General features: G+C 40.8%; 1 protein-coding gene across 1 annotated transcript; it reads right to left on the bottom strand.

Moving 5' to 3' along the window:
* Positions 1-225: 225 nt before the first annotated feature.
* LOC147882756 (G-type lectin S-receptor-like serine/threonine-protein kinase SD2-5) lies at positions 226-2,805 on the bottom strand. Its single transcript, XM_087400495.1, has one exon. It carries the CDS (start codon positions 2,803-2,805, stop codon positions 226-228), a length of 2,580 nt encoding a protein of 859 aa, XP_087256621.1.
* Positions 2,806-26,583: the final 23,778 nt, after the last annotated feature.

Here is a 26,583-nt window from a genome sequence, read left to right as displayed (position 1 = left end):
CTACGGAGCCAATGCTAATAAAAGATTACGCTTGACTAATGACTCTTTAGCTATTTATCGAGCATGACACATGGCTCAATGAGAGAGTAGGTTTTCATTTCATCCCACAATGTTACCTGTTCAAAGAGAGAGACAGAAGAGAGAACAAGAGAGCGAGAGACAGAGAGAAAGAGAAAGCGACTAATCAACCATGTTAAGAGGGGAGATCACTTGACTGAGAGAAGCTTACTCTTCTTCTCCCTGTTGGCAAGGCTCTTCATGTGGGTTGCCAGGGCCGGCCACATCTGTAGTAGCAGGGGGGGTAATGGTGGTGGCCATAGTGGCAATTGTGTGAGGGTGATGGAAGCGCATGCCGAAGTGGAACGAGAGAGGTGGGGGGTTGACAGGGGAATGGCCCTCGAGCATGAGGAGGGCATTACCCATGGTGGGGCGGAGGGAGGGTTCATCCTGGATACACCATAAAGCAATGTGGATGAGTTTGAGGACGTGGGGCAAGTGAAGGGGTTCGAGGAGGAGCAAGGGGTCGAGAATGTCTTGCCAATGGCCATTCTCTACTTTCTTAGCTGCCAAAGCTGGGAAATACCATCCTTCAGTGTCGCCATGCACAGCGAGCCTCGATACGTCCACGTTCTTCCTGCCGCTCACCACCTCCAACAACACCATCCCAAAACTATACACATCGCTCTTCTCTGTTGCATCCGTTAATATCAAGCATTCCGGCGCCATGTACCCTGGCGTCCCCCTCATCCTCGTTATCGCACTATTCTCATCCTCGTTCACCAGCCTCGCTAGCCCAAAATCCGACAGCTTCGCCACAAAATTCGCGTCCAGCAGTATGTTCTGTGGCTTGATGTCCAGATGGATTATCCTGTGCCTGCATTGCTCGTGTAGAAATACCAGCCCCCGCGCTGTGTGTATCACGATCTGCAGCCGCCTCTGCCAATCCAGCACCATGTGATCCGGCGCGGCCGGCGACCCCGAACGAGGGTTGCGAAACAACCAAGTGTCCAGTGACCCGTTGGGCACGTACTCGTACACCAAAAGCCTTCGCGACCCTGCTGCACAGAAGCCTCTCAAATGCACCAGGTTCTGATGATTTATGTTGCTTAGAGCAATCACCTCGGCTCGGAATTCCTTCAGCCCCTGCGTCGAGCTCCCGGGCTCCAATTGCTTCACTGCAACCATTGAGCCATCGGGGAAATTGCCTCTGTATACCGAACCGAACCCACCCGCCCCAAGTTTCTGGCTGAAGTCAGCTGTTGCCACTCGTAGCTCTTTGAAATTGAACCGTTTGGGTTGGCCTGGCAAGGCAGAAAACAGATCGTCTTCGTCCACCAGCTTCCTATCCGCCCTCTCTTTGCGTTTGACGACGTACCAGATTCCGAAGAAGCCAATGGATGCCAAAGCGGTGACGCTTATCCAAACGATGAGCTTAGTCTCTGACATCTTGTTTGCGCAGGGGTACTTTAAGGCGCCCATGTGGTTGGAGTCTGATACTTGAATTATGGATAATACGTTCTCATGGAGAAAACATTGGCTAGTGTTCTTCCTGTAGAAAGCCGCTACGCATGAGGAATTGACTGCGCAGGCTGCCTTGCACTTTTCGAAAGAATCGACCAGCAAGGTCGGTGAAATGAAGTCATTGGCGAAATAGTCCACTCTTTCCATGTCCAGAAAGCCATGTTCATCACTTCCATTGTTGCACACCAGGGTAGTACAGGGCTGGCAACTCGTATTTATACCCTCGCTGGAATTGATTTGGCGAAAGCACGGCGCGTTCGCTTCAGAAGAAGGACCAACCGACACGTTCCCTGGACACGAGCAACTCGGCAACGAGCTGCTGGAATCAATATTGCAAATGCCATACTGCCCACATACGTTTGGAAGAGTGCAAAGCCCACGGCCAGTGAAGTTGAACATGTCGAAGAAGGGATCGTAATCGGGATGATACCCCCGGATATTACCATCCACATCTAATCGAACGAATCTGATTGGGCTGTCGAATTGGACCACCCCATCTTTTTCTCCAAAATAATGCGAATTACACTCTGGAGAAATATTAGCTAGTACTTGAATTTGCGTAAGATTATCCGAAGTCAGCCGCCATTCTGTGTGGTTACAAGCAGTGGTAAGAATCTCGTCCACGGTAGCAATACGCATGGGATACTGGATTGCAAAATACGGAACGGGTGGTATGGAGGAATTCGCGTACAGAACGAGCCCGCCAGGTTTCATCACCGCTGTATAATTACCTGTAACCTGAACAGCACTACCCTGAAATTTGGGCGAGAACCCAGAGACTAGCGTTTGGCCGGGCTTCAAAGCCTGCCCGGGAACAAGCAAATCGGTGGGATCGTCGAAGCTCTGCCAGAGGCGCAAATTGGCAGCGTCGAACAAGATGAGGTTCCCGGAATCAGTGAGGTTGATGCCGACGGCGCCGATGGTGTTACTGTTCCAGATGGGGCTACCCTGGGGGGTAACGAGGACAACATCACCGTGCACATCAGAGCTCAAGGTGGAGTTGATAGGAACTGGGTGGTTGCGATTGGCGATCCAGATGGGAACGTTGGCGATGACGACGGAGATGTGGAATAGGTTGGGTGTGTCGACCGTCTGGCAGCCGAAGGAGAAGTTACCATTGGAGAGGAAGATGGTCGAGAGGACGAAAAGGGTGCCGTCGGTCTCTTCGCAGATTAAGAGGTTGGAGGAATTGAAGAGGAGGGAGGAGGGGATAGCAAGGGAGGTGGCTGCAAGCAAGAAGAAGAAGAAGACGAAGCAGAAGAGGGAGGGGACGCCATCCACCATAGTTGCTGCACACAAGGAGCAGGAGTAAGCTGGTCGAGCATAAACGTTAGGGAACCTTACACACTACCTTCCAACTAGAATGCAAAGTTGCCGGCCATCTACAATGTAAGGCTCCATCCCTAGCGTTTAAAGACGTGGCACATAGGTCAAATTGTGTTCAACATCCTCATCTCCTCTCTTTTAACCAGCTGTCTATGCAAACGTATCAATCCAACGATTGGCATGGAGGAGTCCCCTATGCTTGCCTAATTGGTTGTTCCCACCTCCCCTTGAACACCTTAGAAAGGTGGGAAACGTGAAGTGATCTCCTCTCTCTAGCAAAATAGCTCTTTGCGTTTACATAATGGCTTGAGTTTCTTGTAAAAAGGTGGGAAACGTGAAGTGATCTCCTCTCTCTAGCAAAATAGCTCTTGGCGTTTACATAATGGCTTGAGTTTCTTATAAAAGCTAACTTTCAATCCCGAAGTTTCAAGATGATTATGATTCCAAAGACACCATCAAAGTTACAAAGGCATTGATGCCACCAATTAACAATCAAAGATGTAGCATGCCTTTTTGGGCCTAACCAACCCATCATAGAACTTGGTTGTTTCTCCCAAAAAAAAAATCAAAGATGTAACAAGAGTCAACAAGTGCCATTTAGTGTCAACAAGTGGCACATACATGCATCGAGCATGCATCAAGCAAGCATAGCTTAAGGGAAGAATATCAACCAAAGAAAACATCAGTGCAAATAAACTAGCAACATCATCAAGAATAAGGTAATTATCATAAGAAGAATGCATCAAACAAAGAGTGGCCAATTTACCTTATAGGGGAAATTTGTGTCACTACCAAAGGAGAAGCATAAATTTTGTGTCTGAAAACCTAGAGAAACCACCTAAGGGAAATTTGTATCACTAAGAAATGGGGAGCATAAATACGAGAACCCCCCTAAGGTCTTCATAACATAATTAGCATGTTCAACGATGCAAAATTTGTGAACCCCCCTAGGGTCTTCGTAACATAATTAGCATGTTCAATGATGCAAAATAAATCACCTTGGAAATCATCTTTACCCAATATAATGAATATCATCTTGGATACCACAATTAGGGTAGTGGGACAAACATCACCAAGTTTAAGAATACAACCCTTTTACTTTATTCATACTTTCAACTTTGCCAAAAGACAATCATCGAAATATATTAAAAATTGTAAGAGCTCACAATGGAGCCTGTATGGAATCAAATTCTATTGATCCATCCAATGCAATAGTTAAGGATGATCTTTGAAGGACTTGGTATTAAACATGATCACCTTGCATACTTGCCAATGTTCTCAGGCAACTGGTGCCCTAGAGAAATTGGTTTTCTTATTCAGCAAAGACAAATATTAAGCACATCAAAACAAGAGGAAGATTATTTGGGCATATTCCAACAAGCTTAGGGGAACAACATGATGCATACCTTAATTTGGATGTGCGAACACAAATTCAAGGCCTCTTCATGGCCTATGCCTTGACATCACTTTATAGTATAATGCATGTCATCTAATGAAATAATGCTCCATATCAACCGAAAGTATGGCATCCACAAGCTCATGCAAGCATGAAAATTTGGACAAACATATAGCGAAATCGACATTGTCGAAGGTAGTTCAAAAAGTCGAGATATTATGGTGGATTATTTCATAAATTTACAAAGTACTACCACATAGAGAAATCTATCACCAATAGAAAAAAATTACTTTAAAGCTCTATCAAAGGGTTCCATCAAGAAATTAAGAGAAAATGGATCATTATAATTGCAAAAAATAACAAAGACATATGTAATGTTGCCATGAGGTTGAAGGAATTAAAATGATCAAGCAATGATGATGGATCTACAAGTTTCCAAAAGGGTCAACGTTTGCTTGGGTGTAGCCAGTTGTGGAACTATTTTCGGGGCCATTTTGGGGCCGCAACGCAATGCGCTCCTAGGTGAATATTTGAATTTTGGCGGACCCATGCTCTCGCCAGAAATTTTTCCGACATCATGAAGACACGTGCACTGGCATAATAATGCGACGCAATCTATTTGTTCAAAACACCGCATAGCTTGACACATGGCCTCTCTCCACTGCTTCGCATAGTGTAGTCTATGGCCTACGTCGCCGCCTGATCACTTATCATCGCGCAGCCTTTTGCTGCAGCTTTGCCACCTGTCACTGGGCACGCATCCATGCGGATCATTAAAATTGAAGGTTGTCTTGGAGAGACCACTGTGTTGGTTCTTGGCATAATAATTAGATGCAATCTATCATTTTGAACACCACCACAACGCAGTCTTTGCTGACCACCTGTCATCATGCAGCCTTTTGCTGCATCTTTGCCCACAGCTCATGCAAATCACAGGTTGGCTTGGAGAGACCACCACGCTAGTTTTTGGCGTAATAATGAAACACAATCTATCATTTTGAGCATCACCTCAGCATAGTCTCTGGCCTGGCGACCTGTCATTGCCTAGAATTCAAGGTTGTCTTGGAGAGACCACCACACTAGTTCTTGGAGTTATAGTTTCGTTACCTATTTTTACGTATTACAGGAGGAGGTCTATGACGACCATCGCACTAGTAAATAGAAGGAGATCTATGAAAGCCACCACGCTGGTTCTTGGAGTTATATATTTGTGTACCTAGGAAAATGTATTCCGTTGTGCAACCAAGCAAAATGCAATTGACGATATGGCCCTTGAGGGGTCCCCTCTAGGGGCAAGGGCCATATCGACATGCTATTTCTGTCCATTGGCATCCTGGATATTGTATAATGCACGTGGATCCCTAGAGGGGGCCATATCATCAATTGCATTTTCTGAAAGTTTAATTGTATTTTTCTAGATGTATCTCCATGCAACCACAACGGTGGGGTCGTTGGAGTTATTTTAGCGCTATTTTGGTCATAAACCAAGGAAATTGTAGTCCTTCTTTCTTAGTATTTTAGTCCTTGTTGCTGTAAATATAAATGAGGGCAAAAGTACAATTTATCGAGTGAAAATTGAGCAAAAGAGATTACATTGTACATCTATATCCAATAACAGGTTATATAAAAATTATCAACTTATACCGAGCAAAAATTGAATAGAGGATCTTACATTTATAAAAAGTTGACAATTGCTGAGAGCCTTAAAGGCTAAAAGATTATAAGTAGCATCCATAACCATTCAAATATAAATATAAAAGTTAACAACAATGCATACTGAGAGCCTCAAATTGAACAAAAGAAGATTACATAAATGCCTTAGAGACCAAAACATTACATCTAGTGAGCCAAAAGATCATTGAGAGCCCAAAAGATTACATCCGGCCATTACTGAGAGCCTCGCCTGAGCAAGAGGGAATTTGTACAACTCAGTTTTCTGCCAGTCTAGCTTGTTGCATTAAAAATTTTTAGGGATCCAAAGGAGGATACGATGGAGAGGCTGAAGACCATGCACATTGCCAGCATGGGCGAATCAAAGCAATGTAGTAAAATGCCAAATGCCACGGATCTTATATATATTATAAAGTTCGAGCCACCATAGTGGCTAGAGCCTAGGGTTTCGTCCCATATTAATTGTAGGCCACCACAGTGGAATCCCCCAGACGGGCTGGTAATCATGAAGAAGACACCATGTGCTGCCACTCCAGTGGCTGGTAATTAACTGCCAGCTCGATGGAATCTTAGCCACGGCAGACATGGCTGATGAGAGCCACCACCTCCAGATAGTAATTCCCACAAAGGTAAATCATGAAGCTCTAATAACTCATTACCATGTCTAATCACTCATTACCATGCACTCTAGTTCTCTACTGAGCATGGAGCCCAATGATTGGTAATTTTTAATGCACTAGTAGTGATCATGCATGCTAAAGCGTGGTGGTGGGTGAGCGGTGGCACAGTGGAATCGTAGCCATGACAGACGTGGCTGATGACAGCCACCGGTAATTCCCATAAAAGTAAATCATGAAGCCTAATCACCTCTAATCTCTCATTACCATGCACTCTAATACTCTCCTGAGCATGCAAGCCCGATGACTGGTAATTTACTGCACTCGTATTAATCATGCATGCAAGCCCGGTGGTGGTAACTGGAAGCTGAGTAATTGTGGGCCACTACGGTGGCTGGTAATTAACTCCCAGCCCGGTGGGTCTTAGTTGCCACCACAAATGTGGATGGGAATCTTAGATGCCACCACCTCTAATCATTCATTACCATGCAAGTGAGTACTGCCGCCTTGAATTATTCAAAATTCGGGCCAACCACTATGGTAGCTCTCACCTTGACAGTATCTATATCTAACTCTATACCAAGTTGATCTCCTAAATCATCATCGTACTCTAGCATCGTACGTTCACCTAAAAGTTCTTGATCATCTTCTTCAATAAAGTGTGGTGATTCTTGATGATCGTTGTCTTCTTCCTCAATATCGTGATCTCCATCTTCCTCCCGTGCGATGTCATTATGCACATCTTCCTCTTGGCTCATATTGTGATCTTCATCTTCTTCGCTAGATTCATCTGGATCAATTAGATCCGGCATTGGTAGTGGCATCTCCATATCCACATCTCTATCTTCAAAAATTTGCTTACTTCGTGGTGCAACTTGGATCACATACCACCATCTTGGATCAGAACGATCCGGATGAAAAACCACCTATATTGAAGATGGGTGCCAAATGTCGTCAATTATATATATGAATTATGCTTAAGTACATGTATCAATGGATCTTTAAAAATGAAAGCTTCGATTAATTAAATCATTAGTATGCACCTGCTCACAGTGCTCGGGAAGAACAAAAGTATCACTTTCATCGGTCCAAAGTTTGGTGGAGTCTATTGCAAAGAAATCGCTACTATCTTTTCTCACTGTTGCATGGGGACCGTTGTAAATAGTTCTAAACCATTTTACATCAAGAATGAAAATACTAAATTGTCTCAAATCAACTTCACAGATTTCGCGTATGGTTCCACAATAATCCAACTGTGAGGAGAGAAGATTGGTATCCGAAGCACTTGCTCGGCTATCTTGTGTGAAGTTAGCCATTACTCCACAATCATACGTGACTCTCTTTGAATCGATGCGTTCCACGTGAAAATGTCATCCATATGACCATAATGTACTGTACTTTTTGTATTGTAAAAGAGCATCATTAAAACAATGAAGATGCATCTATTTTATAGCGTATATTGCCACAAATAATTACTTAATTACATCAAGAGGTAAGAAACTTACATGCATCATACATCCAGATGATAACTCTTGCTCACGCTCTTTTATTGTCTCTCCATCGTGTTTGGCTTTACGTAGAGCCAGTTGTAGCCAATCAAGTGACATGTGAGTGGGAAGAAGAGCCAGATCCCGTGAATATGGTTGCGATTGCCTGTACATTACTCTGAATCTCGTCCTTGCATTTATTCTTTCTGCTTTGGCCGCTTCATATCTCTCAATCCACTTTTGCATCTCCTTGCTATTGAGGATACAAAACTTATTGAATTTCTCCATTTGCTCTTCATTCATCTTTCTTTCAATCCCTTTTCCTTGGGAAACCTCGTGAACGATGCGATCATCATCCTTATTATGCCAAGCTTGCGGCATATCGGGATCTGTAGATGCAAGAAACTCTGTGATATATACTAATGACTCTTGCACAAGCCATCCCTTTGCCATGCTTGCTTCTGGTCTTGTTTTAAGATTTCATGTAATTATAAGATCTTGTCTCAAGGTTTCGTATCATAATGGTATCCAATATTAACCACGAACTTAAATAGCTTTGACTTACCGATAATCCATCAACACGTGCAACACCAATGGTGGGTACTGGTTCGGACTTCTCCCCATACATCCGTAAGTGGCGCATGATAATACGATGTTGATGTCGTACTTCTCGCTTGCAATGAGTGCAATGACAATACAACCTCTCCATAAGCCACTTTGTGCTCCTGGGCGTTGGCGCATCATCTAACGAGCTTCCACTCGTCCCTTCCATCTGTACACTTATAAAATCACAACATAAGTTGCAAGAAAATATATTAACAGTAATAAAATAGCATCTATGAGCTTCTTTTTTAACTTTAAACAATAAGTTTCCTGAAGTGTCGCTATATAGCGACGTTTTGCTCTGTTCCATCGCTATATAGAGACGATTTTCTCTGATCCCCATCGCTATATAGCGACGCTTTTAATATAAGCATCGCTATATAGCGAGTGACCAGCGTCGCTATATAGCAACGCTATGGGCTAAAATCCGAAATCCCGTGACGCAGCGCTTTCTTTAGTAATCTCTATTGTGAGAAAAGCAATCTCTCCTCCCACCTATATCCAATGACTTTGCTTTCCTCCTCTCTATTCTCCACTCCTCACCACTACTCACCCCTCTCCTAATACTTCTGCTCCCTCTCCATCCTTCTCCCTCTTTGCTTGTGTGAAAAGAAGTTTTTCAAGAAGGTGAGTCTCTTTGAGCAATGTAGGTTCGTTTTTTGTGATATTTTGTTTTGTGAGTGTTGAAGCATGTTTCTCCTTGTATTACTAAGGCTATGTGCTAATTTTCATGCTTGATTTTCAAGGGTTGAAGACAAAAAACGAGATTTTATGAAAGAAAGAAGACTCACCTCTTCTAGTCTTTTTTGTATTTCTCTTCCTCCTTTTTCTCCTTGTCTCCTCAATGCAATCCCTTTGAGAAGTTGCTTCTTTAAACTCCTCCTTCCTCTAACTAGTTATTTGAAAAATGGTATGTTTCCTCTCTTTTGTAGGGCCAGTCCACAAAACACCGAGCATGACTATTCTAGGTAAGAAAGTGCTTCCTCTTTTTTCCTTTTGTTATTTTTGTTATTTGCATTAGCCTAGAGCTAGCGCCTTAAGCGGTAGCTGCAGTGATGGGCATAGGAACCCTCTCTTCCCCTCTCTTCCCTCATCTTTCCCTCTTTTCTCCTCTTCCTTCTCTTCTTTTTCCCTCTTTCAATCTCTTTTCCCCCTCTTTCAATCTCTTTTTCCCTCCTTTCCTTCTCTTCTTTTTCCCCCTCTTTCAATCTCTTTTCCCCTCTTCTTTCTTCCCCTCTTTCAATCTCTTTTTCCCTCCTTTCCTTCTCTTATGCTCAAGCATAAGCATAAGCATGAGCATATGTCTCCTTCTCTTATGCTTATGCTTAGGCATGAGCATATGTCTCCCTCTTTCAATCTCTTTTCCTCTTTTCCTCTCTCTTTCCCCCCCTCTTTCCTCTCTTTCAATCTCTTTTTCTCTCTTTTTCTTTTATGCTTATGTGCTCATGCATAAGCATAAGCATATGCTTTGTTTCCTTTCCCTGTTCTTCCTCTTATGCATAAGCATAAGCATATGTCTCCTTCTCTTATGCTCATGCATAAACATAAGCATAAGCATGAGCATATGTCTCCTTTTCTTATGCTCATGCATAAGCATAAGCATGAGCATGAGCGTATGTCTCCTTCTCTTATGCTTATGCTTATGCATGAGCATATGTCTCCCTCTTTCAATCTCTTTTCCTCTTTTCCTCTCTCTTTCCCGCCCTCTTTCCTCTCTTTCAATCTCTTTTTCTCTCTTTTTCTTTTATGCTTAAGCTTTCTCTCATTTTCTTTTATGCTTATATGCTCATGCTATTGGTGCTGTGACAACAGGTGGAGTAGAGCTACTACTGGTTGGATCGTCCAATGGTCTAGGTGTAGATCGATCGACATACTCCCATTTGTCTTGAAGTACAAGAATGGTCTCCATTCGGTATTTCCACGTGCCATAATTGGAGTATTCTAGCTTAGCAGATGCCTCTGGATTGAGGTTGCTAGTCGTAGACATGGTGCAAGAAATGAACTCAAACTATCTGTGAAATCACTATTTGAATCAACTACAAAAAATTGATTGTAGCAAGTTAAATCTAAATTGTCGGTGAAGGTAGAGCTATAATATATAATCCAATCTAAATTACAAGGCTTGTGGCAAATGATGCCGAAAATAGCCAAGAGGATTTACAAGGCTCAAAATGATGTGCACAATGTCGAAAAATAGGCTTTACAATGATGGCATGTGTGTGTGAAATCAAATCATGTGCTATCAGCCCACTGGTCACGGTTAATGCCTCTGAACACTTAGAAGTCTGCTCACTGAACTAATGAACGTCAGGTTTCAGGTATTGTGATGATGTGAAACCGTATGTGAGCATAGGGATTGACTTCGAGAAGAAACTAGTCGGGAATTTCGGGCATGGCTTAGATTGGCTACTTGGAGAAATTGAAATCGTCTCCACTATGGTGATCTAGTCTACTCTGATCTAGATCTAGACTAATCGTTGATCGATGAAAGAACTGTAAATAATTTCTTTTTCTTTGGTTCTTTTTATGTCCTGGGTCCGATGCATCGATGTGGAGGCTGATGTGCATGTAAGAAGTGGGTTTGTCTCGGCAAGGCTCAAAAGTGCATGATAGTTGTGCCAAAATGTCTGTGTGATGTGACAAGCACATAGACGTCGGCCAGGGAGCTTTAGAATTCCATCCTCATCCATTGCCTTGACAGAACATTCCACATGCTTGGAACTACGAGCTATACAGGCGAGCATGCTGAGCTCGATGGTAGAGGAGTCGATAGCAAATCGATGAGCCTTGAGGGTGCAGCAATGCACTTGATCAGAGGAGGAGGAAAGGAAATCTAATGAGTGTGGTGGGAGGTGAGTTCTAGCATCGATTCAATCTTTAGGCTAATTATCATGTGGGTGGAGTGATGCTTGTGGTGTGAGCAGTGAGCTCAACAAGCATCGTTCTGCTTCGTGGATCCCCATCGCCATCGCCCAACTCAGAGGGAGGAGAACAAATGGCACCGTAAATCAGAAACCTCACAAATCAGCTCAAAGGTATGGCTGTGAAATTTTCATCCGGAGTTTAATCACCACTGTAGGCCATGTTCCTTGTAAAATCTTCCTCGACGTCAGAGCTTATCACCATCACCCAACTCAGAGGGAGGAGAACAAATGGCACCGTAAATCAGAAACCTCACAAATCAACTCAAGCGTATGGCTGTGAGATTTTCATCTAGAGCTTATTGCCACTATAGGCAGCAAATTGTATTTCATTCATTCACATTATTATGAAAGAATATAAAGGTATCATTCAAAATAAAATGTAAGAACGAGTAATGCAAATTGCGAGGCATGCATTCACATTCTATTGAAAGAATAAACTGTATTCAATCAAAAGAAAGTGTAAGAATGAGAATAGTCAAATTGTGAATCATTCATTCACATTCTATTGAAATAGTATTAAATATTCATACAAAAGAAAGTGTTAGAATGAGTGAATGTAAATTGCGAATCATTTATTCACATTCTATTGAAAGAATAAACTATATTCAATCAAAAGAAAGTGTAAGAATGAGTGAATGTATTGTAAATATTTCATTCACATTCTATTGAAAGAATAAACTATATTCCATAAAAGAAAGTGTAAGAATGAGAGTACTCAAATTGTGAATCATCCATTCACATTCTATTGAAAGAATATTAAATATTCATTCAAAAGAAAATGTAAGAATGAGTGAATGTAAATTGTGAATCGTGAAATTGAAAGAATATTAAATATGTTGAGAGACCATGCTCAACATTATGTGATTACATGTGCATAGCACTAAAACATATAGAGTGCTATAAAGGAAAGGGTTAGATGCCTAACCCTAACCCTAACCCTAAATGGGTTTGTATATATTCTACATTTTCAACTAAATTTAGTGTACAATTAGTCATTTATGGTGTGCTCTCTAGCTATGCCCTCTCTCCTCATCTCCACTCTTCTCCTCTCCCCTCTTCATATTTTGTCATGGTATCGGAGTTGAATATCCCAACACTTTACTTTGGTTGCCCTAGGATAGTCCATAACGTAAAGTTCACATACTTCGAAACTGCAAAATGAAAAATAATACATCAATCTTTGAAATTCTCTCAGAACATTACAAATTTGTTCTTCAAGTGCTTATTCAATAAGTGATGCAATCTATATCTTTGCGATTGAGAAAAGGATTGTTAAAAAATAAAATGTAATATGCCAAAGATGTGAAAGACAACACAAACATAGAGCACATCCTTAAATCAGGAATAGGGTACTGAGACTTTGAAAGCCTTAGAACACCCCCGAACTATGAAGACAAGTTATGCAAAGAGGCTTTCACAATGATGGGGCAAATTAGGCCCACCAACATTCTTTTTCATATTCTCTTGTGCTCAACGCCTTTGGGATCCTTTGATGTTAACATTACAAACAACAAACAATGCACAAAAGGATACAAACTCATGTACACAATCACATCAAGACATCAACCAATTAATAAGAAAGAACCCCACTTTGTGTGCAAGGTTCTATGCCCACAAGCTCCAACACATGTTATCTCTACTTTTGAGAGAACCAATGTTGATTGGAAATATTATTGCATATTTCTTCGTTATGGAATTCCAAAGTCGAGACAACCAACATGAGCATGGCATAAATAGAACAACAAGAGATTTCCAATTTATTGACACAAATGAAAACAAAAAAGAGAATTCATACTAAAAGGAAAAGATAAGCTTTCAAACCTTCCAAATGATCCACACAAATATCATGTGAATCTATAATTGACAAATACATCAAAAGAAGACATGGATAACATATGCTTAGCAACATGTGCATCAGAGTACAATCACACAAATGACACTTCAAAAAAAACTTTATTAGGTTCGTTAAGTTCAACTAATTCAAAGACCATGATAACTTCTACCATGAGTAGTTGCTGTTGTAATGCCCCTTCAAGTTTGAGGAGGAGCAATAGCTGTTACACCGAAAGAAGAGGAGCACTAGTGACCGTGAGCCTTCCTACTTCTCTTGCAATTCTTCCAAAATCCTCATTGATGTTTGATGAGCAGAGCGGCTATTTCCATTTGACTTGTTCAAATAAGCTTTCTTGTATCTGCTAGAAAATCTTTAAGGAGGAGTAGAAAAGAGAGCCTGTCCATTCGACGTTGAGACTTCTGACAAAACATCCGTGATATCCATAGCATCTATGCAATTTCTATCGTGAGGAAGATCTGACAAGGGTTTACTCATTCTTGCACTTTGTTTTGAAGGAATATCTTATATTCTTTTAAAAGAATGTAAAAAAATGAAAAACATTTATCTAGTAAGGATATAATCTTACGTGAATGAAATATAATTATTAATGAATGGATATAATCTTATATTCTTATAATGGTACGGTGAATGAATGATGATGATTATATTGCATTCTTGAAAGTGATTTTGAAAGTATATTTCTTGCTTTTGATGTAATATATATTGTAGTATGTTTGTTTTTCACAAGCAAATTAATATTTCGTATATGTTTTTGCTCTTGTAACTTCAAAAGCATGGTGTGCAGCAAGATACACAAAGTTCATGCCTTGGTCTCTTTCTTATAGTGTAAATATTGTGGACATAGGTTCACAGGTGGTGCTACTTGCATCAAGCAATATTTCCTAGGAATTGGCAATGATGTTGAAGCTTGCTCATGCACTCCGGTTCATGTTCTTTTGTTATGCAAATCATATTTAGAAAAAGTGAAAAAAGTAGTTACTCTAACCTTGATAAAAGGAATCATGGAAGTGCTAATGTGAGTTCTAAGATTGATGAGACTATTGAAGAAGAAGAGCCTTTAAATGTGAGGGATGCATCAGTACATGACCGAATGTAGATTTACTAGCAAGTGGGTCACAGGTGAGTTTTGATGTGATAAATGTCAGTCAGGTAAGAAAGAGAAAAATGGGAGAACAATCATCTATGGTGGTTTTCTTCGATAACAAGTTCATGAAGAGCACTTAACATGGATAGAAGCATTTGTAAATAATGGCATACGATTCAATGTCATGAAAGATGAGACATTTCGTAATGCTTTGAAGTCATGTGCTAGACCAGAATTTGTTTTCCTAGATCATAAGAAAATGCATACATATCATCTTGATAGAGTTCAAAAAGTTATGGCAGACTGCTTAAAGAAAAAGATATTGGATTTTACTTGTTGCCCTTGCCACAACTTTGAACCCTTTCAACGATCGTAGATTCCCAAAGCAATAAACCAAATCTACATCTCTTGATGGCTTTAATTCATTGCGTTTTTTTGAATGAATAAAATCATATGTGCTCCAATTTCATTCACATGCACCCAATGATGCAACATGTTGCATCTCCAATGTCTCTCCACCATGTTCCTTCCACCAAGTAGGTGCAATTGTCATCGTAATAGCATCAAGATTCCAAGGATCTCCAAAAGAGTTTTCATGGTTTGTATACTTCACTCGTTGTTGGTAGGCCAATTTGCCTTGATCTCCTGCAAGTAAGTTCTTACAAACCTCTCGAATGTTACTTATGACTTCTAAATTCTGCAATTGAGAATGCATTTGATATTGTGGATGTATTACAAAGGCAGCTCCATGCAAAGGGTGTGCATTTGCTTACATCTCTTATCAACCAAATATAGCACCTGTTGATTTTCCCTAGCTGCAAAGCGCATGAATTCTTTAACCTATTGTATTGCTTCGGACATCTTCCAATACACTTTACCCATAACAAAGGCATCAGTGTCAACCATCCTCAACACCATCACAAATGGCTCTACACTGTCTTTTATTGTTTCTACATTTTTCCGAAATGTTGATGATTGTACAAGGTGTACACATTCACTGCCTGGTATTATGTACTGTGTCTTTTTCTTGAGCCAATTTTCCCATCCTCTATCAACAACAGTCTCGACTAAAGCTTGATGCACTTCCAACAATCTAGCTAGAACCAGAAAAGAAGTGGCAAATCTAGTTTGACAAAATTGCCTTAGTTGCTTCACAAAGTGCTCTCTGAATACTGCCCGAATACTGCATGCAAGTATTGATGGCTCTTTATAAAACTAACTACATCATTAGCATCTTGTAGCACAAATGGCAATTGTCCAATATCTTTCAATAGTAAGTTGAGAGTATGAGCACCACATCTAAAAGAAGCATAGTCTTAAATACATTTTCCATTTCTAGGATAAGTGGAATATTGTTTTCTTACAATGAGACTACCATTTCTTAGTACTATCTCGGTCATCCTCGTCCGTCGCTCCAAGACACCCCAAGATGTGCTCATGCATGTCTAAATCCAATTTGAAGACACTCTTGGCCTTCTTTTGTTGTGATACTGGTTGCATCTGGAACTTAATAGCTCTTACTAGATGAGAGTACACAATGTTTGTAGACTCTTATGTGCAGTTCAGCAGTTCATAATTGCAGCTTCTCTTGGATGTTTTTTTGTACAAAAAGCTCGGACTACTACATCCCACTTCTCATAGGTTTTTTCCCAATTATCCTTAAATGCTTCCTCAACCTTAGGTTTTGTGCATTGGAATAGAAAGTATGGGTCATCTTCCTCGTTCTCCCCAGATACAGCGACAAGTGCAAAGTTATCCCTCTCTTCTAGACAATCAGTGAGGTCATCGAAACTCTCCCCAAAGTGAGAAGAGTCGTTTGTCTCTCTATTGTTTGTCACTCCATTTGAACGTAGAGGGAAAACTTGAACTCGCTCCCATGTCTTCACAATTGCAATGCTCTCACAATCGTCATGATCCCCTATGATGCACGCATCGTAGAAATAAGAAAGTTTTCTTGTTTTAATCAGTTGGTTGTTTGAAAAGCCCCATATGCTATGCAGACCACAAATTCCTTTAATTTTTATACAATCATGTTGGATTCTCCTTTGTACTTCATCCACTTTCACTTTATGGAACATTTTGCATACTACACTATTCTTAAGGCTTTGTTTACTGTATGTTGAATGTGCACCTATGGAGAGGTTGGCTGTAAGCAATGTTACAGCATCATCGGCATCATTGAGTTTTTCTTTAGGGCGTGTTAATTGCTTGTCAATTGGTGTTTAAATAGAGCTTGCTTAATAACAACATCGCATCCATCATGTTCACCCTTGCCATGGCTAGACCCAAATAAATTCCACATCATATTTAGACCGCGATCAGGGATTTGAACCTTGAGACAAAGTAGAATCCACGGGTTTATTTAAATTGAGAGGCAGCACTGTCTAACCACACCCAATGTTGTTTTATATTTTCTGCATGGGGATTTTCCTTTTTCAGCCATTCCTAATGCACTAGAAAAGCATGCTGCACAAATAAGGTGTCATGTTTCCTATCATTTAAAATGTAGAAATGGTATGTGCATTGCACTGACCTAGACTCCTATGAGTCAGCAACAAGTAGATTGCCATCAGGCATGGAAGAATCAAGCAAATGACTATACGTGATATGCACAATAATTGTCATCTGCTTGTTGTACCAGTGAGCACTTTGTATCTCATCTTGTTATTGAAATGAATAATTTTTAGCAAAATCTATGAAAGAGACAATAGTGTCATGGGAAATTTTGGCAAGGCACGTCTTGAAGTACTTATCCTACCAGCAGCTGGCTGTGAAATTGCGAAGCACATATTTTGCGATGGATTGAACCGTGTGACCTATAAACTCCCTTGGCTGAGTGCTCTTATATGACAGGAAAGCAATTCATAGCTTGCCAAGCCAAGTCAAAGTCTATGTGTGTTTTGCAACAACAAACATTCGTGTCTTTGAGTTTCTTGATGTATTAGGGCTTACAATGCTCAAAGCTCCTCTGCCCAATTGAAATGTTCGGATCTTGATCCATAAACTTGAGATACAGCTCCATTTACTGACCCAACATGTGGGAACAACAGAATAGTGAGCCCCCATTTTGCACTACTAAAATAGAGAAAACACAGTCTAATTAAAGTATATAATGAAGCAAAATAATTTTCAACCATTGCGCTAGTTTAGGACAGCACAATTTCAACTACAGGGCTATTTTAGGACAGTCACAATTTTAATTACCGGGCTGGTTTAGGATAGTTAACCACTGGGCTGGTTTAGGGCACATTTAGGACAATCACAATTTTTAACCACCGGGATGGTTTAGGACACTGTCACAATTTCAACCACTGGGCCGGTTTAGGCTGACGGTCTCAACTTCATATATTAGATAATAACAAGTATATTGTTTTTCATTTCTAAATTTCACAATTAGAAAATAACAATATATTTGTTTTCATTTTTGAATTTCACAATTTCAATCATAATTAATGTCAGTAACTGCTTGTTGTTTGTCATGAACCGTTTGTCTTGAACCAGCACCGGGTTGGTTTAGGACAATCACATTAAGTCCAAGCCATCTCGCTCTAGAAATAGTGGTATATGACCCGAATACCAGGAAATTAAATTTAACAAATTTAAGTACTAAGAAACACAATAATTTCAACCACCGGGCTTGTCAATATCTAATGTCTGTTCAACCACGCCGGTTCAGGACAATCACATAACTGGTGATGATTGAGCTGAAGCAGCCACCGTTGCATGATGTTCCAACCACCGGGTTGGTTTAGCAAAATAACAATATATTGCTATTCTATTGCGAAATATATTGCTATTAATTTTTGCTCAACCACGCCACCGGGCTGGACAAGAACTAATAAATCACATTTAGTCCAATCCTAGTTTAAGAAATGAAACAAGTAAACTTTTCCAAAGCTCAATCACAAACAACCACCAGGCTGGTCTAGGCACCATTGACATGCATTGTATCTTGCATGTGTATGATGCGCTCCTCAAACACCTTACGTCTCATACACTTTTTATAGATGTCCTTTCTATTTGGAGAAACTCTCATATTTTTGTGCCAAAACGTCATCACTATAGCAATAACTTCCACACTTAGGCTGTCTCTCGTTTTCTTGCGTTCTATTGAAGCCCACAAACTTTTGAGATCGGGATGATCGTTCATTGCTTTTTCTCTACGTTCAACCACGTTGGAGCCATGTTGGTCCTTCTGATTGACAACATCTTTGACATTGTGCGCCCAAGCCGTTTCTCCTTTTTTTCAGGAGACACCAACATAGCTAATGGTGCCCTCTTTGTAGCTAGTTGATCTAAGCTGTGCACCCCTTTCACTTTATGTAGGCCATTTCTCAAGTTAGAAAGCATCGCCTCTTGGGTGTGCATCTCCCAAGGTGTTGGTAGGGTTGATACTCTATAAACTTTAGGGTGTAGGCTAAAGCTTGTGATGAAGGCTCAAGACTGGTAATCACCTGAATGGCCTGATGTTGCTACCTCGAATGCTCCCACCAATAGTAACACCAATATAGCTTGTGTTCGCTCTGAGTGGCAATGATTGAATGCGTGCATTTGCAACTGCTTCTTGCTATTGCTCTATAAGGAGTCCTCTTTCTTCTTGTTATTTCTTCCTTCGTAGATGTTGCAAAAGTGTCTTTCGTTGCCATTTCGATACTGTGCCAGTGCTTTCCTCGACCCACCATCTGTTCCTTATGCCTTGACCTGACTTTTTAGCTTTCCTGTCTCATAGTCTCTGTCTTTTTCTCTTGCAAGCCATGGCGAGCTCTCGATGAGCTACATGTTTCCACCATTGATGCCATGGCCACGATTAGTCTAGAATAGACCCAGAGAACCTAGCTAGTGAGCCAAGTAAAGAATAGAAGACAACTTACCCGAAAGAAGACAATGGCAAACCAAAGTCTGCACAAGGTCATGTCGAGGTGCGTGTAGGTTGCACGGTGTTTGCAGGGCGGAGGCAGCTTGCAAGTACTTAATTTTCAAGATTTGATGGGCGAGAGGTGTGAAAATTCAAAATTTGTGAAAGTAGCAAAATTTTTAGCTGCTAGTTTTCCCCACTCATGCGATACAGCTGAATTGGATATCCCAAATTGGTGCAATGTGGCCTAAAATGCTTCAAAACACAAATAGGCAAATGGCACACTATTGGGTTTGATGGTGTGTATTATGGAATGCAATGAACTTTGGCATGCTTATGAGCCATATAGCAAGCAAGTGCATGGAAAAATACACAATTCAAAATTTTAAATAGTGTTGGATTTATTAAAAGATCTTTGCACATGCACAAATTGTACTTTTTCAACTTCTTCCATTTTAGGGTGAATCTAGATATCAATACCAATAACTATCGATGTTTTAAGACCACCATGCAATAGTCCTACTATTTTGGATTCCAAATTTTCAATCCATTTTGGTTTACAAGAAATCCTAAAAAAGTTATGGAGCGTGCCCTCAAATGGGTATGCATCACTTTAGCACAACATTGGAGGCCCATTAACCCATGCCTAATGTTCTCATTTAGGTATGTCCTTGGGTTGAGGAGAAGCTCACATAGTATACTTTTGAATGATTACTTGGTTGCATATATGTATAGAATAAAATTTTGATGTTTTTGAATAAATTGCTATATCCTATAGTCTTCAGGATGCATGCTTCACATGCAACATAGCACTTGTAATGCTTTAATGGTCTCATTGCAAATCCTTATTCCATAATTTTTTGCTCTCATGTTCAATTTGAAATGTGTACTACAACTAGAAGACAAAGCTTGCCGAATTTTGTTGAGCAATGCATAAGTTATGGGTCATGCAAGATACCTATATACAGAAAAGTCCCCAAACCTCACGAAAAAAGGCTACAACCAAGAAAAAAATGACCTAGAACATCTTCTTTGCGAGTTGGCAGAACATCATTTTTGGCAATTGGAAGAATAGATCGAGCAAGGAGTTGTAGCATCCTTCAATGTTTAGAACTCGGGGGGGTCACTCTTCATAAAACCATATAACACGTGTGAGTAAGCATGTATTAAAAATACCCCTATTCTTTTTTTTTTCTTTTTTTAATGTAATTGATTAACCCCCTCTTGCATGTATACATTTTTCCATCTTAAAATTTAGACATCCCTCCATAAATATACACATATGATATACACTAAGTCCCTATTTTATAAATCCTCTCCTGTATGTAAATGGCATGTAAGTCCCCCTATTAAAAAATATCCCTCCGTGCACTTACATGTTATGTTACATGTTTATGAGTGACCCCCCTAGGGTTTAGAAGCCCCACGTGCAGAACATCACTGCACGTAAATAAGTCCAAAGCAAACTCTTTATAGGATTCGATGTTGTGGAAAGATGTGTTGAGACAAGGAAAGATCTAGTGTTTTGATAGAATGTTAAACCAAAATTAAGGAATTTGGAGTCACTTCTCAAGTATTAATGAAGTTAATGTCAAATCGCCTATCATAGTAATTCGAGCTTGAGCCTTTCTACCAAAGACAACACACAAACAAGTATTGACTAGCCTCAAGATAACAAATCGAGTCTTTTTGCCAAGGACAACACACACAAGCACGCATACACTACACTCAATTGCAAGGTACAACATCACATAAACATGTATTGGTGACACTCAATTTCAAGGCACAACGCGTAAACAATTGTTAAACCATCCACAAAAATTGAAGAAACAAGATGATGTATAATAATTTACAGTTAGCTTGTCTCGTGTATGCCCAATTGTGCAGGTCAATCTTCCCAATTAGATTAGCCGCTCTTATGATTATCCATGACTTATGAAAAGCAAGCAAAACGGCTTGCAAACTTGTTTCAGTGACTCCTATGACTAGAATGAATAGACACCTTTGAACAGTCTCCTCTGTGCACAACTAGTGCTATGAAGAACCCGAGACTTCAACGCCACGGCAATGAACTTTCATACTTAGCCACCACAAACTGTCTCAAATGAACAAGAGCTGCTCCCTAATTCAATAAAGACCCTTTGGAACCAAGCCGAAATCTCCTCCACAACAAGATCAATCACCCACACAACTGGTGGCACACAAACTCAAAAACTAAGAAAAACTCTTTTGAAATGAGCACAAGCTCATGAAACACAGTTAGATGCCCTCTGTATATCAAGAAGACCTCAAATTCATAATGGCTACTCTTATTGTTCCGTCGCTATATAGCAATGATTTGCTCTAGTCCATCGCTATATAGCGATGCTTTATATAGCAATTGACCAGCATCGTTATATAGCGACACTATGGGCTAAAACCTGAAACCCCACGATGCGGCGCTTTCTTTAGCAATCTCTATTATGAGAAAAGCAATCTCTCCTCCCACCTATATCCGATGACCTCACTTTCCTCCTCTCTATTCTCCACTCCTCACCACTACTCACCCCTCTCCTAACACTTGTGCTCCCTCTCCACCCTTCTCCCTCTTTGCTTGTGTGAAAATAAGTTTTTCAAGAAGGTGAGTCTCTTTGAGCAATGTAGGTTCGTTTTTTGTGAGATTTTGTTTTGTGAGTGTTGAAGCATGTTTCTCCTTGTATTGCTAAGGCTATCTGCTAGTTTTCATGCTTGATTTTCAAGGGTTAAAGACAAAAAATGAGATTTTGTGAAAGAAAGAAGGCTCACCTCTTCTAGTCTTTTTTGTATTTCTCTTCCTCCTCTTTCTCCTTGTCTCCTCAATCCAATCCCTTTGAGAAGTTGCTTCTTTAAACTCCTCCTTCCTCTAACTAGTTATTTGAAAAATGGTATGTTTCCTCTCTTTTGTAGGGCCAGTCCACAAAACACTGAGCAGGACTATTCCAGGTAAGAAAGTGCTTCCTCTTTTTTCCTTTTGTTATTTTTGTTATTTGCATTGGCCTGCAGCTAGCGCTTTAAGTGCTAGCTGTAGTGATGGGTGTAGAAACCCTCTCTTCCCCTCTCTTCCCTCTTCTTTTCCTCTTTTCTCCTCGTCCTTCTCTTCTTTTTTCCTCTTCTTTTTCCCCTCTTTCAATCTCTTTTCCCCTCTTCTTTTTCCCCCTCTTTCAATCTCTTTTTCCCTCCTTTCCTTCTCTTCTTTTCCCCCCTCTTTCAATCTCTTTTTCCCTCCTTTCCTTCTCTTCTTTTTTCCCTCTTTCAATCTCTTTTCCCCTCTTCTTTTTCCCCCTCTTTCAATCTCTTTTTCCCTCCTTTCCTTCTCTTCTTTTTTCCCTCTTTCAATCTCTTTTCCCCTCTTCCTTCTCTTATGTTTATGCTCTCTCTTTTTCTTTTATGCTTAAGCTTTCTCTCTTTTTCTTTTATGCTTATATGCTCATGCATAAGCATGAGCATATGCTTTGTTTCCTTTCCCTCTTCTTCCTCTTATGCATGAGCATAAGCATATGTCTCCTTCTCTTATGCTCATGCATAAGCATAAGCATGAGCATATGTCTCCTTCTCATATGCTCATGCATAAGCATAAGCATAAGCATGAGCATATGTCTCCTTCTCTTATGATTATGCTTATGCATGTGCATATGTCTCCCTCTTTCAATCTCTTTTCCTCTTTCCTCTCTCTTTCCCCCCCTCTTTCCCCCCCTCTTTCCTCTCTTTCAATCTCTTTTTCTCTCTTTTTCTTTTATGCTTAAGCTTTCTCTCTTTTTCTTTTATGCTTATATGCTCATGCATAAGCATGAGCATAGGCTTTGTTTCCTTTCCCTCTTCTTCCCATTATGCATGAGCATAAGCATATGTCTCCTTCTCTTATGCTCAAGCATAAGCATAAGCATGAGCATATGTCTCCTTCTCTTATGCTTATGCTTATGCATGAGCATATGTCTCCCTCTTTCAATCTCTTTTCCTCTCTCTTTCCCGCCCCCTTTCCTCTCTTTCAATCTCTTTTTCTCTCTTTTTCTTTTATGCTTAAGCCTTCTCTCTTTTTCTTTTATGCTTATATGCTCATGCATAAGCATAAGCATATGCTTTGTTTCCTTTCCCTGTTCTTTCTCTTATGCATAAGCATAAGCATATGTCTCCTTCTCTTATGCTCATGCATAAGCATAAGCATAAGCATGAGCATATGTCTCCTTCTCTTATGCTTATGCTTATGCATGAGCATATGTCTCCCTCTTTCAATCTCTTTTTCTCTTTTCCTCTCTCTTTCCCCCCCTCTTTCCTCTCTTTCAATCTCTTTTTCTCTCTTTTTCTTTTATGCTTAAGCTTTCTCTCTTTTTCTTTTATGCTTATATGCTCATGCATAAGCATAAGCATATGCTTTGTTTCCTTTCCTTGTTCTTCCTCTTATGCATAAGCATAAGCATATGTCTCATTCTCTTATGCTCATGCATAAGCATAAGCATGAGCATATGTCTCCTTCTCTTATGCTCATGCATAAGCATGAGCATATGTCTCCTTCTCCTTTCCTTCTCTCATGAGCATGTCTCATTTTCCTCTTTTCCTCTCTCTTTCTCCCCTCTTCCCCCTCTTTCGATCTCTTTTCATAAGCATATGTATTTGCCTATGCTTAGGCTTTCTCTCTTTTTCTTTTATGCTCATATGCTCATGCATAAGCATAAGCATAAGCATGAGCATGAGCATGAGCATGAGCATAAGCTTTCTCCCCCTCTTCCCCCTCTTTCGATCATAAGCATATGTATTGGCCTATTCCTATGCCTATGCCTATGCTTATGTTTGTTTCTTGTTTCTTATTTTCGTGTTTGTGTCTACGTTAGACATGGGATCACGTCGCACATCCGATGAGTACAGACAGCCTCGTAGGAGGAGACATCACGATCTCTATGCTCCAGAGGACTTTGATTCCTCTCAAGTGACACCTCAGGGGCCTACCCCTGCGACTACCCTTGGCCCAACTCCTCTCGGACGTAGCACTACGACTACCACTCGAGGAAATCCTTTGCTAGCAGCCCATGGCTTTGTCGGGAGTCTCGACGAGTTTGTAGCACAGATGACCGATGAGGAGGCAGTGAGATTCTTCTCTCTGCTATCTCAAAGGACCTTAGCAATTCCCTCTCCTACACCGATGGCTGGATCTACTACCCAACCATCCCCTCGTGCCCCTTTGACCGAGAGGTCATCACTTATGCATGCCTATCATAATGGAAGGAAGAGTAGGAGGGGCCGTTTATGTTGTGCTAACTCAGGAGATGTAGACGAGTCAGCACACTCACATCCCTACAGGTCTCCACTTGGTCCCGAGACACAGTATCAGTCAGGTCCCTTGCCCTCTCCTACTCCCACTGCCACTCCTCACTCTGTAAGTGCTCGCACAGCTTCCACTCGCTATGACTCTGCCATTACCATGAGTCCTCCTTACCTAGTCGAGGACCTCTCCTATCAAATCACGGCTGTCAGAGAGATAATAGAAGATAGAAAGGGCAAAGCAGTGATGGCCACCATGAGGCGGTTGATGAGCCACCACTTCAAGAGCAACATTGCTACTGATTGGCAGTATCAAGATGACCAAAAGAAGCAGGCAATCATCGATGAATTAAAACAAAAATACCCTAACCCGCCAAATTGGGAGTTCAATGAGAATTATATGCGAGAGCGCATGGGTTTGGTCTTGAAGCATCGTAGATCAACCTTGCGTACTTCCATCGCAAAGGGGATGGCTACCCAGCTGGGCAGACAAAGCTGATTGGAAGTTCTTCAAGAAGCTGAATAGGGACCATCCCAAAATGTTTGAGGGTCAAAGGAGGGCTGCGAGGAGACGGCTGGACACCGTAGGTACTTCGCACTTTGGTGCAAGCGGATGGTTGGCATTCAAGGCAACCGTGGTAAGTCTACTTCTTCTCATTTAATGTATTGTTCTATTTGTTTTACTACATATTACATGCACTTTATCTAACTCTCGTAAATTGGATCCACAGTAAGCTACGATGGGTCATCTTCCTACAGATGCAGAGACGCGACACGCATTTTGCATAGGAGCAAAGCCGTGGTTTATTGAGCAAGAGGCAATGGGAGCGACAGTCAATTGGGCTGAGGTGGTTGCTCGCACGGTATAAGTCTACTCCTACTTGTAATCTCACTTTTTAAATTGTTTTATTCTTTAAGTTCCAATCTAATTTTCAATTAATATGGTTTCACTCTTAAGGTCAAAGCTCGAGCGTCCCATCACTGGAGGCGAGCAATCACAAGGGCCAGGGATCAAACGCACCTAACGAGGGTTAGGGAGTAGGCACAGCTCACGAGGACCAAGGATCAAACCAGCAAGATGAGGAGGAGGACGATGATGATTCGAATGAGTAGTAGTAGTAGTAGTTTGTATATACTTCGCCATGTATATCATTTTGTATATTGGCTCGTTTGAGTGATTTTGTATCACCCTTTTCGAAAGGGTAGTTTTGTAATAAACAATGTTTTATATCTTCGACATGTATATGCTTTTGTTGCTCGATCATTTCATTTGAGCGATTTTATATCACCCTTTTCACAAGGGAAATTTTGTAATAAAAAACTTTTTTTTGTAATTACAAAAAAAAAACATTAGTGGGGCAAAACAGGGCTTGATATGGCCCTGTTTAGCCCCACTAATGCTTTTTTTAAAGTTCTGTTAATCGTCACTATATAGCGATGTTTACCAGTGTCGCTATATAGCGACGTTTATTAGCATCGCTATATAGCGATGCTTTATAGTGACCGTTCTTTTTTGACGGTTATAACGATGCTTGCGCTCGTTTAAAAAAAAATTAGTGTAAAAAATGTCGGTATTTTCATCGAAAAAGGGCCTATGCCTTATAGTGAAACTGTTATTCCATTTCCTTGACCGTTTCGTCTTCTATCCCTATAGATCATTTCTTTTTTCCTTGCAATCGGATTATAAACTCAAGCCTCCACTATTCCATTTCCTTCACTGTTTCATCTTCTATCCCTCTTGACCATTTCTATCTCCCTTGTACTCTTCCTGCAACTTCTATCCCCTCTTGTAATGGACCTTGCATAGTCCGGGAGCTCCTCACACAATCTTTTCTCTCCCTCTGTAGCACAGTGTGAGAGCACCTCCTCCCCTGATCTTGAAATCGTGACATATGGGAGCTCCTCTCTCACTCTTCAAAAGCCCAATTTGGATGCTCTCCAAAACTTCACTAGGTTGGTACAGGAGGTGAATG

This window comes from Dipteris shenzhenensis, chromosome 29 (assembly GCF_047967505.1).
Source record: "Dipteris shenzhenensis isolate YYH24624 ecotype China chromosome 29, Dip_SZ_1.0, whole genome shotgun sequence".
Taxonomy (NCBI): domain Eukaryota; kingdom Viridiplantae; phylum Streptophyta; class Polypodiopsida; order Gleicheniales; family Dipteridaceae; genus Dipteris; species Dipteris shenzhenensis.
The sequence above is the reverse complement of the archived record's forward strand: the minus strand, read 5'-3'. Positions and strand labels throughout refer to the sequence as shown.